The 17,131-nt window shown below is 35.2% G+C and overlaps 1 protein-coding gene across 2 annotated transcripts in view; it reads left to right on the top strand.

Annotated features, from left to right (window-relative positions):
• The window catches only part of LOC137933620 (mucin-1-like), a 218,350-nt gene extending 201,639 nt beyond the window's left edge, over positions 1-16,711 (top strand). For both annotated transcript variants that reach the window (XM_068777648.1, XM_068777647.1), the window contains one exon: positions 16,370-16,711. In XM_068777648.1, coding sequence (XP_068633749.1) covers positions 16,370-16,630 — 261 coding nt within the window. In that variant the 3' untranslated portion in view covers positions 16,631-16,711. The remainder of the gene's footprint in view (positions 1-16,369) is intronic.
• The last annotated feature ends 420 nt before the right edge of the window (positions 16,712-17,131 follow it).

Here is a 17,131-nt window from a genome sequence, read left to right as displayed (position 1 = left end):
ATATATATATTTATTTATTTATATATATATATATATATATATATATTAACTCTGTTTTTGTAAGTGAAGATGTATGTGTATGTTATTTTTCAGTGTAGTTTATATATGTGTATTGTAAGCACTTAGTATTATAAGCAATCCGTAATATGTACATCAAGTTTCTACGAGATCTATCATTTGATGATCGATGAGGTTGGAATGAACAAGTAGCCAAGCGGTAGAGAACTGACACTTGCAATATTAGGTCGCGGGTTCTATTCCGGAAAGCAGTCATATTTAATTTACACTTGCATTAATTATTCACGATTGCAACTACACACAAAGAAGTTACAAGTGGAAGGGCGGCAGTGTCCTCTGCGCACTTCACTAATCCATATGCTATTATGGTATATAACCCCATAGATATCTTTGGGGAAGTCCTATACCTTGCAGTGGGCATCTATGGGCTGAAACGGCGACGACGATTATCAGTTGATGTCAGCTATTTTTCCTTATTTAACTAGACCATGTAATGATTGTCTAAATTAACATAAATTACGTGATTATTCAGAGATATAACATAAGAGTGCGTTGTAATATTGTTAAAAAAAAGAGTTACTAATTTTATAGAGTCTAGAGGAAGATGTAACAAGTTTATACATTTTTATTATATTTTTGACTATGTATTACTGTTCTAGTAATACATAGCTTTTATTTTATCATATTACTTTTCTTTCAGAGAGTATTTAGCGCATATATATTATACATTAATTTCTGATTATTTAATTATACAATTGACAAGTTTTCACTTGAATTGTATTATTCTAAAATAACACGCGCAATTCTAGTTTTGAATTGTTAAAACGGAATTTCCCCCGGCCCTAGCTGCAGATCGATACGAAATTGGAAAACGTTATAATTATCAGCGTTCTAGAATCGAGTTGACCAACAGCCACACCTCATTTAGCGTCGGGACACCACAATGCGTCCAGTCGCGATACAATCGCAGCGCGCTGTGGGAGTACCCGCTAGATTTACCGACGGCTGAACCCGTACAAGGTGATCGGTAATATCTCTTACAGTTTCTTATTTATTGCCACCTCGTGCTACAGATGTGTCATAATCTCAAAATTTATGGACACTTTTCGTTAATTACAAATTGTCGTTTGTTTAATATTAGCTGTCACAAATAACTATTTTATTTTTTTATTTATTTAAATGTACAAAAGGTTAACAGCTGTGAAAATGTATAGTAATAGCGTTATAAATTAAATCCCAATACAAGAGAAAACTTATAGGTTCATCACCATTTCAACCTGAGGATGTCCATTGCTAGACTTATCTGCATATTTCCATTAGGAACGTATATAATATATATAACATGACCAATAGTATCCTGATGCCCATGAAAAGATCATGGGCCCACCAGTATTGGTTTATAAATATTTAAATAAGAAGACGCAATCAAAATTATGTCTTTGTCAGCATTTTATAACCTCAAATACATATTTAGTTGAGGCCGAAAGAAATGAATATTTCAATAGAATTAGTAAAAATTTATGAAAATGCTCTATGTCTCGTACATAGAGCATTTTCATAAATGAAAAAAAAAATCATTGAGAACACGACAATAATGAAAAAGAATTATTTATTCGCTTATACTATCAAGAAACTATCTGGTTCTTACCTCCGGTTAGTTAATAATATAATATTTTGAACAAATAAATATTTGAAATTTAACTTAAACTTAATGTGTTTCATTATCACTTAAAAGTCATAACTATTTTTATTTCGCACATTTATTTTTTAAGGTGATAACTGTTCAAAATTTAGCAACTCAATAAGTGGAACATTTTTTTTATTGCTATACATAAACCTTAACATGACCTTCTTGTAATAAATATTGTTTAGTACAACATTAAAGAAAATAATTTTTAAAATCGTGCTAACAAACAATTATAATAGTTTGTCTAAAAACTGTATATGAAAAATAAAGTGAATCGGTTTGCTTCGTCATCGCTCAGACACTAATTTTAAAATATCAGTTGGACTGTTTGTCTATAAACTTGTCCATATAGAAAAATGATGTTAATTTGAAGATTGCATTAAAGTATATTGTTCGGTGCATTCGGTGACGTCACAGGATGACGTAACAATGCTCAGTGGCTGCGATATCGACACTAAGAGCTAGTAAGACAAGAGTAACAATCTGAAGATGCACCTCATGCATATGCAACTGGTGTACGAACAGACCCATGGACAAACGTACAGACGCTCGAGATACTTTGTTGGAGTACCGCGATGAGATACGGCTTGCTGGCATTAGGGTGACCACTGATAATTATTTCCATTAAATATCCAACATTTAAACATAAACAAATATCGAAACAAAAAGTAAACATAACACTAATTAATTAATGAGAATTGCACGCGAACATAAAAGTGATTAATGAACACTCGAATAAAAGCTCATGTAAATGAATACTCAATTAAAAACGAAAACAAACCAAAGTTATTCGCTAAATCAGATTCAACTAAGAACAAACAAGTTCCATTCCGATGATTAGTTATAATTTATAACAGTCGACGTAACAGTTCATGAATTTATTCATCCTATGTTTACGATCCGCGATATAAACAAGAAATTAATTCGACGACTGAATAATTTTCTTATAAATTTGTCGACTCGGCGACTAGATGAGCAGATATCTCATAATAGGTTTAATTATATCCCGGGGCCCGCGAAAATTATGGTCACCGTTTGCTTCGTATCCGCGTGCCGGCCTTATAAGGGTCGCAGTTCTGCCACCGAACTAGTTACGGGATGAAAGCAGGCTCGCCACGCTAATAACGATGCGAGGTACACAGCTCTCGGACGCAATCTACCGCATTAATTTATGACGTTACTTAACCCTTTACAGGGTCCCGACGATAAACACCTAATCTGTGGGAGGGCCCCGAACAATATCGCATTTATACTGCCGATCGAGATTGTTTCCAGCTTCGTTTTGTTTTAAGTTCATTGCGAAGCGGTCTTATTGGGGTGCAACAAAGAGCTTTTGTTCAAAAGATGCATATTTTCTGTTCTGAATATATTAGGATTGAAGTATCTAATAGTGCAGTATACACATGCATTTATTACCGTTATGATAAGTATTATAATATTCAAAAAAATTTACAAAAAAATTTCTGCAAAAGTATTTCGGACAAATACTGCTTTGCACTATTTTCTTTCAGACCAAAGTTATAAATGACATTTAATCAGAAATTAAAATCGAATTAGAAATGAAAAAGTATACTGATATAGCCAGCGTATTGGTTAATATGGAGGCTACGAACCGGCAAAGGCAGCGTAGAACGTCCATCCACAATGTGCAAAAAGATTGCAAAATTTTATAACTACCTCCATCCAACCATCCTCTGTAAAGTGGTCATTCTGAAATAAGTTACATTTCTTTTTCTAATGCGACAGGTCATGTTGGCATTACTAAGTCTACATGGACAGATAGTAAACAATAATCATTAATAATATTAAAATGTAGTTATCCGAACCTCTGATTTCCATTACAATAAGCATTTTTTACTTTAACCTAAACCTATTATGAAAACCATCCAAATCACGAGACGGTTCACTGCCGATAATCACCGAAAGCAACGGTATCTCCATTTATACAAATGTTAATAAAATTCTAATGTAAATAACTTACATAAGTATACCTGTTTAAGCAAAACATTCGCAGTTTTAACGAGCTCAATGAATATTTATTCACTTCAACCCTAGCAAGTTATTGTATATATTCACCGACGTTAGGTGTCGTGGTTTATGATTATTCACATTATTCATAATTATTCATCAGTTCTATTGATATTTATTACAAAAGCATCTATTATAACACGATGAACGAGATGCTATATTTCAGTCAAGTCGGAATTACATTGAATCGGCGGTAAGTGTTTTTTACATGTTTAGGCGATCCCTGACTCGACAATTTGTTTAAAAATTTCTTGAAAAATCCATATAGAGATAAAATGGAAAGAAAGTAAAGGAAAATGGTAAATATGTGATAGATCTATTTTTCATTCAAACAATACGATAATTAAAATACGTGTCTCTAAATTTCAAACATTTGACGTTAATCAAAAACAAAACAAGGCATCAAGTCTTAACAATCAAATTAAAAATTTCATGGAAAATCGTAACAGTGAAAAATACACTATTCTTAAAATTTTGCAGTGTACAGAAAAGAATTATTCATCGAAATAATATTTTTGCCGTGATTACTCTAAACTAAAAATCAAAAAAAAAATTGCCATACGAAGACTGTATGAGCTGCTAGTTATTAATCAATGTGTTCCGTCTAACAACTCTTTTTCATTTTAAGCACTGGGGTGTTACAGATGGAACTAATTGTTAAAGCGTTTAAAAGGGTTAATGTCATTTGCAGTCAATCAATATAAGATGCACTTTATCCAAAATTCGGTGATTTCAGAAATATTAATTAACATAATGATGATATAGAAGAAAAATTTATTTGTTTACTATATGTTGCTGCAGACCTTGAAAAAAATAAATGCAATAAGAGCGATTCCTTTATACCGATTGATTTATAAAGCTTTGAAGATTTTAACTGACAAATTAACTGATCAATCATCCCTTAAAAGCCTTTATACTTCTATGTTACTTATACCTATCGTAAAAATTTCAATCAAAAGTTTAGTTTACTTTACACCCGTGATACAAGCTGTCATTGAGTAAAATCAACACGCATTTCTTAATCTTCTGTAAAGCGAGATTAAACCAGGCCGCATCCGCAACGCATTCAATAACACGAGCTCCGTAATTCCACGGTATTTATCTCGCGGTCGCTAATGCGATTGTTGGGTCTCGCGTACCCGACACCGGTGCTACAAGCACCGGCGTTGGACCGCGTTGGCGCTTACAAAATTTACATTAGGCCCTTACAAGCTTCGCGAGCGAGCCTTCTGCGCAGCTTATTTGGTAAGCAAGCTCACGCTGCCCGCCATTGTTTCGGCATGGCTTCGATTTTATAATACTGCTTTATGTTAACCACCTTTTAATAGCATTCAGCAAATGTGTTATAGCAAGTAGTTTTTTAACTATCGCAGGCGAGTTTTTGTACTTGTGTCGCGAAGCCGAAACACGGAATGTTTTTTTTACACATGCCCTTTTTTTAAATTTACGCTCGGTAAACTATATAAAATTATAAATTGTAAACTTGTCGCCTGTCATCTTGACGCGATAATTACTTCGAAAATAATTTAACTTCTATCGTCTAATAAATATATTGGAGAAATAAAGATACTGTCGTGTTCAAGCATGATTTCAGCTATGCTGAAATACGTTTTGTATTGAATACATTTCTAATATAATTTTGACAATTACAACCAACTTGCAGTAAGTACAACACTTCCTGCGCCACGTGACGATATACGTCTATCCTCAACATTTAACTTTTAACAATCAGTTAAACCAAAACCGATGTACCGCCCTCTAGACATGCGTGTCGAAACAGGATAGTCTGACGTCAATATTCACGCTCTTTCCTCAGCCCCCACCTCGCCGCGCTTTCGCAAGGCGCGGTACAGCTGCTTCGCACTATAACAAAATAAGCATAACTATTTACCTTGTCCAATAATTTCCATTATTCTTCTCTTTACAAATTCTGGTTCTTCTTTTAATTCTTCTTTTCAGCCAAAAACGTCCACTACAAAATATAGAGCTCCCCCAAAGATCAACACGGTGACCGGTCCTTCGCTGCTCGCATCCAGCTACTTCCTGCAACTCTATATCTTCGATCTAACTCGTGTTTGTGGGAAACAAGCCGTGTCTCATAGTCAAAACATGAGAACCTTTCAGCGATGTGCCCGTTTAAAAAAATATAAAAATTAATGATAATAAAAAAAATTAAAATATTAACAAATAATTCTACAAAGGTTTCCAATTATATAGCTAGCACTTCACCTTACTTTTTAAATGCATAGTAGGATTTCAACTAGAGTAGCTAGGCGTTATATTAACCAGTAGTTTATACGAAGACTGCGGAAGTAAAACCTGCTCTGCAATAACATAGTTACTATACATAACTATTGCTCCGGTTGTCGCTTTGCGTACGTTTTTATTTTGACTTAATTTAAAAGATACATGATATTTATGACCCTCATATTAAAATGACAGACATGAGACTAGAAATAACGATTTACTATTTCTAAATTCAATACGATATTCAGTGCTATAGATGTAAAAGCTTTAATGAGTGTATGTATGTTATATCTAATATGCACAATCTGCCAAGCATTGCTTAGGTGAAAATAGTTTTACTGATTCATAATTTTAAGTTCTGTTTCAACTTATAATCTAACTATCCATCCTCCGCTTGCTTTACGAATTTAATAATTGCTTCCTTAAGCCTCTTTGCAGGTAGAATTTTGTAAAGTTCTTTCTTGCCTGACCTCTACCGGGCGAAAGGAATATTCCTTCAAGTCTCCAAGGCTTATGAGAAAAATAAGCACTTATGAAGATTAATATGTTAAAGAATTTTCCACATTTTCATATTTACAAGATGAACTATTGTCTAATTAATAACTTTTTTTTACTTATTTGATGTTAAATTCCTTTAGTAAAATAGTTGAAGAAGTAGTAAACAAAACGATATTTTACTTGTAATAGTTTTTAATATAGCGGGCAGATAGAAGTCGGAGCACTTTCTTCCACGGGCCGCTAGAGGGCGCGGTGTGGCACGCGACCGCTACTCGTTCAGTACTAGTGCTTGAATAAAACCTCTGTTATATCGATATCGATTTCTACAACATCGATTTTTCTTTAATTATCCCTATTTTAATTTAATTTCACTCAACCCTAGTAATCATCTACGTATATTTTTATAAATCGCATAATATGTTAATATTAATATTTTGTTATGGTGACATACATTTAGCTGAAATTATCAACATTTAGAGCAATAAATACGTCTGTTTGCTCCGATTAATCCGATAATAAATATTATAAATTGATTTACAAATTTTATACCGTATAAATTAAATTTAAAATGCAAAGTCATTATACCATATCAGTCGCAATTAACCTACAATTGAACAAGAGCTACAAATAAATATTTTCTTAATATTTCTTAATTTAATACTGGTACTACATCGCCATAAGAGTTATAATGAAGTTGTAATGAATATTTCGTAATCGATTTACTTTGTAAGTGTACGTAATATTTTCTTGAAACATAAATTTAGTGTAATGAAATTTATAAAGTTGTATTGACCAGTATGGACATTGTCAAACTGAATTGTGTCGATGCAAGAAAACAGTTTATCGATAAGAAAGTCTAGATTTATTATCCTCTCTACAACTTCACTTACAAGTGGCACGAGCCTCGATACTATCTATCCATTCGATGATACAACTAGATTGTTTCACCAGAATACCGCACGGATACCGCTGGCCATTACTCGATACCTAACATCGATATAATTTGAAGTATCGATACGAAATGCATCACGGCACGTTTTCTATATTTATTAAAAACTAACTGGCAACTATTAACTTTATGCTATCAAAAGGCACACGACTGCCGCAGTCCAAAAAAAATAGCTCATTTCTTCTGATAACTTTGATGACTTAATAATAAATAACGATTAAATACAAAAAAAGTAGTTTTCTACATCGTAACTTTAATAATGTGATAGTATTTTTATGATATTTTTTGTTTAATTACATGCTAACATGTCTTTATTTTTCTTAGATTGACGTCAAATATTTGACAGATAAAATAGGTGTCATTATTTAATCTGTTGTTCAAATAAGAAAAGAAAATACGTTGTTCACACGATTCTTCTTGTAATTATTCCATTTTTTTACTCCAATCTTCCACGTGCCTTTACAGAAATGTAAAAAATCGGCAATACTTTTTATTTAAGTTCCTTAAACAATGTAAAACATCTTACGTAATTAATTTAAATAGACAACAACGTCTTTGAACACATACGTATGGTCACCCTAAACTAAGAAAGCTTCGCCAGCATAATAAACAGACTCTGTTAACAAAGCAATAAGTCAGTACGGGGACACGCTCGCAACGCCGTGTTTACTTAACGGGGCATTGATTGCTTTTACGATGAGATAAATTGCGCATTTATAGTTTAGATCGCGGAGAGCAGGAAAGTAGATTATATGGATCCCCTACACTGCGTAATGCAAGTATTGCTAGATTTTAGATAATAATAGACATTAAATAAATAAATATCAACATATTTCGCAAAATGAAGGATGTTATTGGCTCAAAACGTGACACTCGGTCTATTATTTATCATAATATACGATACAAAATGAGGTAACAAATTAAAAAAAAAATTAAACTTATCTAACTTCATGTAAAACTAAGTCAACAGAACTGGGAAAAGTTTGTATACATTTACACAGAAACAGAATATACGCATTACAATGGGCAAAATAGTTTATGTAAGTACTATGATTTTTAAAAAGAGTGAACAAAAATAATATGAAGACGTATGTGAGAATTTTCTAGCTTGCCTTTCTATGTTCTCACTATTGGTTATTCGAATTATTTATCTAGGAGATGGAATCAGGAATGAGCAATGAACATAGTCCAGAGGATTGGCAACTTGAAATGGTATTGGACAGGACACAGCGCACAGAACTGGTGACTACTGGTGCACCAAGATTCTGATGTGCAAACCATACTCTGACGGGCGTAGACTTAGCCGCTTACGACGTGCCTTATAAGAAGACTCAAAGTCTCAAAAGAGCAATGGAGAAAACTACGATCAAAGTTTCACTCAGAGACCGAAGTAAGGACCAAAGGTTGTCTGGTAAAGGTAGCTGCAGGCTATAAATTCGCCTGTTGAACCCCTGTATAAATTGTTTAAATTTAATTTCTATCTTTCGTTTCATCGTTACATTTATTTTTAGATGATTGATTATATTTTTATTGTTATTTCGGTGTACAATAAAGTGTAAATAAATAAATGACAAATAAAAACCAAAGTCACCAAGGTAGCGCGAAGAATTACTCATCTAAAGTAGCAATGGGCGGAACACGTCAATATTGCAACAGATGGTCATTGGGACCGAAAGGTTCTCGAGTGTCGACCACGAGCTGGTAGACACAGCGTGAGTACGTCCACTACTAGGTAGACCGACGACTTAGTAAAGGTCGGAAACTTGATGGATTTGGTCAGCGCGAGACCGATCATCGTTCTGTTCTTTAGGAGAGGCCTGACTTGCAATGGGAAAGAAATAGAAGTAAGAAGTGATGAGTCTAGGGTGCATAACTATTTATACACAGTCAAAATGAACACCAAGGAAAGACTATATATTATTTTCAACATAACACTAAGCTGAAAGAATTAAGATGTAATATAATTTGTCTTTTAAATACATCAAATATTGGAATTCTAAATTCCGATATCAGTTCTATCGTCTTTAATAATATATTGTTGTACAAGCTACACATGAGAAAGATGTATCATTTTTACAAACCAACGTGATAACATATTTTACGTACAGTATAGTTCTTATTTTAATTACAAATCAATGAAGTAACAACCTATCGTATGTGTGAGTAATAAAAATGAGATTACGGTTCAAGCGTTCGTTGAATAAAACTTAATCACGGTTTAATTTCTTTTCAAGCCGCGTTATATTTCTCATCGTCTCGCCTCTTTAACGTTTTCGATTCCAACAATTTAATTATTCCTACCGATCCCCGGGCAGCGACCCGCTCGGACCTCAAGCCAGCGGGTAGCAATTACCCGAAGGTATTAAATGACCCCGCCCGACCCTACCTTGTTTAATTTCAACTACCACAGCTAAATCAATTAGAACCACTCGATGAAAAACCAACGTACGTTGACCCCTTTAACTTTGATTTAATAATAATAAATATCCTGATTTTAATAATACCGATTATGGCTCCTGTTGTTTTTGAAAAATTTTTTGATCTAGAAACTACGTTTATTTTGTCTTTATTTGAACTGTAATATTTTCGGCGATAAAAATCATCTATCTATCGATTCCTCAATTTAAAAGCACATAAAATTTTATGTTTCTGATAAATCATTGCTTTAATTAGTGCTGTTATAAATTCAAAGACTAGGCTTAAAAGATAACACACGAATCATAAATAACTTTCCATTGTCAATTACAATTTTCAATTGAAGTTTTATCGGTAACTTTATTAGCGCATTTAATTTTATCTAAGCAGTTAGAAATCGTCGTAACACAAATCGTTAAGCGTTACTTAACTTACACTTAAGTAATTACCATTATAAAAGATATCATAATTGCGACCTTCTTGGGGCGTCGTCCATTCCGCCAATAATCGTATCTTCGCTCGATACGTGCATACATAATGGAGAATAGGATCCGCGTTGCAACGCGGCCCCATTGCCACATAACCAGCATTGTCAAGCACCCACCACTTTACTTAGACCTCTCTGAATTTTATGCAATAACTTTCGTTGAAAAAGACTAGAGATCATCTCGGCTAGTCGATAACAATACGAGGGGATCGGTAACTGGGCGTTTTCGATTCGTATTCATTCGGACGCGTTCGGGTCAATTCGTCCCGCCTACCTGAGCGAATAGCACTCCGTCCTCTTTCTTCCCTCAGAGTAACTGTTACTCTGTCTCGGTCGTCAGTCGCGAACGCACGCCACTCCCATAGGTCGGCTTAGGTTAGGTCCAATTACTACATCGAAGCTTTTTGCGAGCTACGATATCTGTGATAAGCTTTCTACTTTAATAAAACTGATGATTTAATCTTTATTATTATTTTAAAGAACATAAACACGAAAATGGGAAGAAATATACAGTCAAGTTTAAATAAATAAAACGATTATTATGAAGTTTAACATGAACAAATATGTTTTGTAGAAATTAAACCATCTATTTTTAGTTTGTGATGTCGTTAAAACACGTTTCGATTTTATCATTATTTAGAAATTACTTTAGATAATTTAAAAAATTTTCCTTATGAGAGACTACATCCATCTTTATAATAATGTTTGCCCAATGTTGGAAAACAAAAGAAAAACGAGATTATCATTCCAGACCAAAATAGTTTGTATTACCAATCTCATTGTTTACCGTCGTTTTAAGTGATTCATGTAATTTACACAAAATGTGCGCCTGTAGGAATCAAACTCAAGACGTACGATCCTATGTCTCTACAATCATTGATCTTCAAATGATCTTTAAATTTTTTTTTAAACCTTCAATATTCAGAAAAACAGAGAAGCATTTGATTTCAATTAATGCAAATTGTCATACAGTATAAATTTTTAACATAATAGACAAAACAAACAATAGTAAAATGCCAACATGGTGTGACCAGATTTGTTGACGTGTAGTATTTTGAATTGTAAAACCATATGCACCGTGTGAATAAGCAGGCTATATCTAACTTCAGATGATCACTCTAATCGATGATTCAACGTCATCATTTCAATTTTGGGACATTCACTACTGGATATCTCCAGCATAGCCTATCGGCTAGCAGATTTAGCCGGAAACCTAAACAAGGTCGTATGTCCAATTTGTAGGTACACGTCCCGCGCTGCACCTCCCGGTCTGTAGTCTCCTCTCCTGAACCTTAGGCACAAGCAGCCAGCTGTTCTACACGTGACATAACCTGCCCAGTACTTCTTTACACACAGTTCCTAGCAAAGCTCTCTCCAAAGCTTCTTGAGCGATAGTAACTTTGCATTGAGGACCAAAATAAAAGATCATGTTTCAGAACCTATTAGACATTTATATTTGGTAGTTTAGCGAAAGTTCAGCTTTCCCTAAATAAAAAAAAATAACACGTGAACTCAGAATGATGCAGCAGATTTTTATATCGCAACCGTAGCAATTTGGAGCAGGTAATTAAAGCCAACGAATGGTTACCGGGCGAATAACCTAATAACAAATTGCTCGGTAAAAGGTAGAGAGTACTCAATAAGATGATTGGGGAAAAAAGAAGTAGATACGTACCGTGACCTATTACCTCTTATTTTTAACTAGTAATGCCCCGCCATCGCATCTACTGACTACATACAGTATGTCTTAAAAATATTTTAATATTTATACTACTCGTGCGATTTATTCATTAATAGATTCATGTTGCAATTTCACTTAATAGTGAAAGAAATGATTGTCCTTTAAAGGAACAAAAAATAAATTAAAATTTATTTAAAATTGTGTTTAAAATAATAATTCGCGAAGTAAACACCACAGGTCACACGACAGCTACACACAAAATTCGCTCAGTAAAAAAGTATAAAACAAAACACTAAATTTTCTCCTTTACCCAAAATCCATTCATATTTAATAACCCCAGTCACAATTAAGAAATGGTCAAGTCACATGACATTAATGAAATTAAAAAATAATTTTACACTGTCACATTGTAGTTGACATTGTTTTTTTTTTAATTATTAAAAATAATTTTATATTCAAATGATCTGCCTATTATGTAAAAAAAAATTTTGTTAACTATTTTATCTCAAGTGAAATTTTATGTATCAATATAATAAATCAAATCAAATAAAGCCTTTCTGATCGATAATTTTGATCGATCGAGATTAATATATTATACAAAACATTGTTTTTTTGTAACATTTGTAACATTTTAAAACTTACATAGGTGTACCAAACCTGTTTAATTTTGTAATAATTTCGTTAAATTTTAAAATTTAAAGCAGTTTGGATGTTGCAATAAATGTGTAAAACCATTACTCTGTTTTAATAAAAACAAATGTATATTTCATTCATGTAAACATACAGACGAGTTGAACAAATGTATGTGTGTGTACTTGATACGTCGGTGGAGAGGCGATCGGCTGGGATATAATTATGGGATGACCGTATAGCCGCGAACCGTCAGCTCTAAATATAAGTCAGTGCGTCCGTGCTTTAAACTTAATAGCAATCTTTATAATGCAGCGCTGGCCTCCGTTAGGGACGTTACCTCAATATCGACACCCAGTATTTGTGTTACTATTACAATTTTAGAAGTTTCATTACTCTGTTTTTACAAACAGCGTACAATGAGTAGTGAGTTCTTCTGTAATTGTTTTTATAATACGAGCTGGAAAGGAACTGTAGCTATGTCAACTTGATAAATAGTAACGAAAATGTATTATGTCAATCGTTAAAAAGGCACAGGCCTACCCTAAACATCGCAACAATGACCTGTGTTGCTCTATGCACTTCAAGCGATTTCCCGCGATTGTGATTAGTGATCGCCACTCGGAAACCAAACGACCCTAAGTTGCACCAGCGACGTGCCCCACCCATTGCCACTTCAGACAAGCAATTCTTCTTTGACTTTAGTTCTTCTACAGATCTCCTCATTTCTGATTCGGTCTCGCAGCAATACACCGATCATAGCCTTCACCGTTGATTTTTATGTGACCCTAGTTCCACAAAACACACCTGCATAAAATTTATTGACCGTGCACCTACACTAATCGCATGGCATCGATAAACCGGGCACCATAACTCCGGCTAGAGCGTGCTCCCTGTCACAATTTATCGACTGGCGCATCACTAGCCGGGAGCAAAGGTTCCGCAGAGGGCGCAGGCATCAATTTGCGCGCGGTAGCCGCCGCGGGCGCCGCACCGCCCCTGTCATTAGCCCCACGCGCCTCGCCGCACCTCGTCCCCCCTCGCCCGAACCCAAAGGAACATACTTTAACCTTTTTTGCTCCCCCCACAACCTGTTCGCGGGACGCGGCTGCTGTGGCAACACTGACGCAATTTAAACATCGGTTCATGGCCACGGGCGATACGCCGTATCTGTAACCTGTTAACTATACAACCTAAGTAAAACGCAATGTGCTCTCCCAGTGTGTATTTAACTTTACTATGGCGATCAACTTGGAACAGCTCCGTTTCTATTCTGTGCTTTTCATTTAAATGTTATTGCAGAACAAACGCTCTTTACATTAATACTATGTTGTGGCTTTATAAAAACATTGCTGCAATTGTGGATGCAAACATTCCATATAAGAAACTTCTACAAATTTTAAGCGATGATTGAATTAGGGTTATTTCACCCAATAATTACAAAACACTTTTTTCCGTTCCTTATCTATGAGTTACTCGTACACTACTAATTTTAGAATACTAACCGTTAACTTTCAGTTTCGTTTTGTACAAATTAGGCCAAATTCTTGAACGCCCGACACATGTAATTTATTCTCCAATTAAATAATTTTCTCCGATATCATTCCATTTGATTTGGACGAAGCGCAGGTCAGTGCTGGCTCCGGGGCACGGCTATTAGAGTATCCCGAAACCATTCCACATCTCCGTAACCCCCATTAAACATAAATATGCCCTGGAACCACACCGTCAGAAGGTTACGCGGGTCAGGCCAATCCTCCGTTCCACTTTATTTAAATCCGATTTACCTCCGAGCGACTCGCGGCTCCCTCTAATCGATTTGCATAAAAATAAATTTCGCGGCATAGGCAGAGCGGGCGAGCAATAACGACTATCGAGATGGAAGCGAAATGGCTCCGGCAAATTGACCTGTCCTTCAGCCGAGCGACCGCGGGCGCGGCGACCTGTCGCTAAGTAATTCCGTTCCCATGCGCTAGCCACCGGCTATCTCACTTTAATTATTCATAGACTTTTTTATACGCTACCGCTTTTTACCGCTCGCCGGCCGCCCGGCTATTTCTCGATGCTATATAAAATTAAAAAACAAAATAATCGAGTGCCGGCGCAATTTAAAAAAGGAATACGTCGGATGACACGGATCGAACTCCGGGCAAATGTCGCGCGGTAAAAAGTGGTCGAGCGTGAAGAGGCGAGGGGGGAACCGTGGTTCGGTGCCTCTCAGTGCGGGGCGAGGCGGGGGAAGAGAGGGGGAGACGCAGGACGTCACGTAGGCGGCTCGCTTTTTGTCAACGTTCCCGCCGAGATGACAGGTCGCTGGACGCTGCGGCCGCGACCTGCGACGCCGCGACGCGCCAATCTTGATACTTGATGGTTTTATTTTATTTTTATTACTAAAACATCTAGCGTTGAGGCGGTTCATTAACTTCAAATAATTTTTTTGCATCTTGATAAATTCTCAGTACTTTGTAACTGTTCAGTTAAAAAAATTAACACAATTTTAAGCCGTGTTATACATCGAAAAGGGACAGCTAGTAATATCTTTTTATATTTCTAATTTAAGATAAATGAGAACGGGTTCTCGTTAAAGTCTTCTTCAGACCTTTTGATAAGCAAGCAATAATTTTTGATAGAAATGAAGTAAAAAAAACATAGAATCAAGATGAGTTGCGTCGATATTAGTGTGATACGACGACAGGTGCAAACTAGAGGACGGCTGCGAAGCCAATAAAGCTTCAGGCTTCGTATAATTTCCCAAGCTAATGATCATCATACTGTTGAATCTTTTAAAAATTATTCACGTTAAAATTAAAATATCTAAAACGTCTACCTGTCTATTAGCTTCCAGTGCAAATTACAGGAAAACATTTAAATTCCGATAATAATAATAAATCACTCTTGTGTTCAATAATAAATAGTTTCCTGTACAATTTATGGTAATACAAATGTATTGTTTAATACATACTTTTACATGACGAACTCCATGATTGTACTCAAACTTAAACATGCATGATGGTAAATGGTTGATGTAATAATTTCGTAACCATAACTCACTAATCAAAATATAAAACGATAGTTATTACTTAATATTCTTTCGGCAATAGAAACACATGCCTCGGAATTCAATTAAAGACCGTCATGTTATAGATAAGTAAACTTCATAAGTAAACTTGTAAATGTGATTTGCTTTACGGGCTACCTGTTGTTAAGGTCCCCCAAGACGTAAAAATCCCGGGTCTCTAGAAAATACTGAACAAGACCATCAACAAGATTTTCGTATGTAGGAATCTTTAAACTTACACGCTTTTTGTAAACTTTATAATAGTACTCTACTAGATATAGAAATTTTCAATGTTAAAATACCGCAAATTAAGTAGCCAGGAGTAATTACTTTCTTCCATGATATATTTATTATTAATTATATTATTCCATGTAGTGTTCATATCTAGAATTTCTTACACCTAGTTTAATTTCTTATGTTTACTTTATAAATACATTTTTGTTTATGTAATTGACTTGTTTAATTAATGAAATTAAAAAAAAACGTTTCCAAGAACGGGTATAAAAAATTCCAAATTTCGAAGGAAAAACGATCGGCTTACTTTTCATATTTGTTTAAAACAAATTTTTAGGATTTTTTTTGTGTTCGACTGTTCTGTACACTGAGTGCTTCTAGAATAGGTTTTTTTCTAAGTGACATTCGACGTTAACGATACCTGTTTTTCTCCATAGAATTTCCGTGAACAAAGAATCGACGGTGCCGGGCTACCACTTCTAACGGAGGAGCACCTAACCGGCATGCTGCAAATGAAGCTGGGCCCAGCGTTGAAACTGCGAGCGGTGGTGGCAAGGCGCTTGGAGCCCTGTGCCGCCTGCCACGCTACCACCAGTACCACCACCGTTACCCCAGCAACCACGCCCACCACCACACCGCGTCTCAACGGCGCCACCCTCAAACCAGAGCCACGAAGCAACTCCACAAGTCCCAGCTAGGAAAACCCGATTTCATAACATCTAAATCGCTCACGTTCTCGCTAAGTAAATCATTAGGGAATGTAGGCGATGCATTTACGAGGTTGTATTTAATTCATTGCAACACATCTGTCGCACGCAGCTCCCGAAGTAAACACGTTATATATTCAATGTAGCAAATACGTTGTTGTGTTTAATTATGAAGGCAAGTAATGGACTCGATAACAGTACTAAGATTCGCTTATAGCTTTTTAATACAGATATTGTGCAGAACATGTTTAAATTCCATTTGCAACTTATTACTCACACTCTCTGTAATATAAAACTATTGCAGGACAATTTCTGTTAATTATTTAACTTTAGTACACAACATCGAGGTACATGAAGCCTTATAAGAGTTACTATTATTTTTACTATGTTTTTTGCACTATTATTCAAGTCTTTATGCCTATTGTGTACAGGAATTCTTAACTTACGTAATGTCAAGTTATTGCAGCTATTATTTTAGTCAACTCCAGTTAC

This window comes from Battus philenor, unplaced genomic scaffold, assembly GCF_028537555.1.
Source record: "Battus philenor isolate CCGP_79_NKW_IND1 unplaced genomic scaffold, ilBatPhil1.0.hap1 SCAF_13, whole genome shotgun sequence".
In the NCBI taxonomy this organism is placed as follows: Eukaryota; Metazoa; Arthropoda; class Insecta; order Lepidoptera; family Papilionidae; genus Battus; species Battus philenor.
This window is presented reverse-complemented; position numbering and strand designations above follow the sequence as displayed.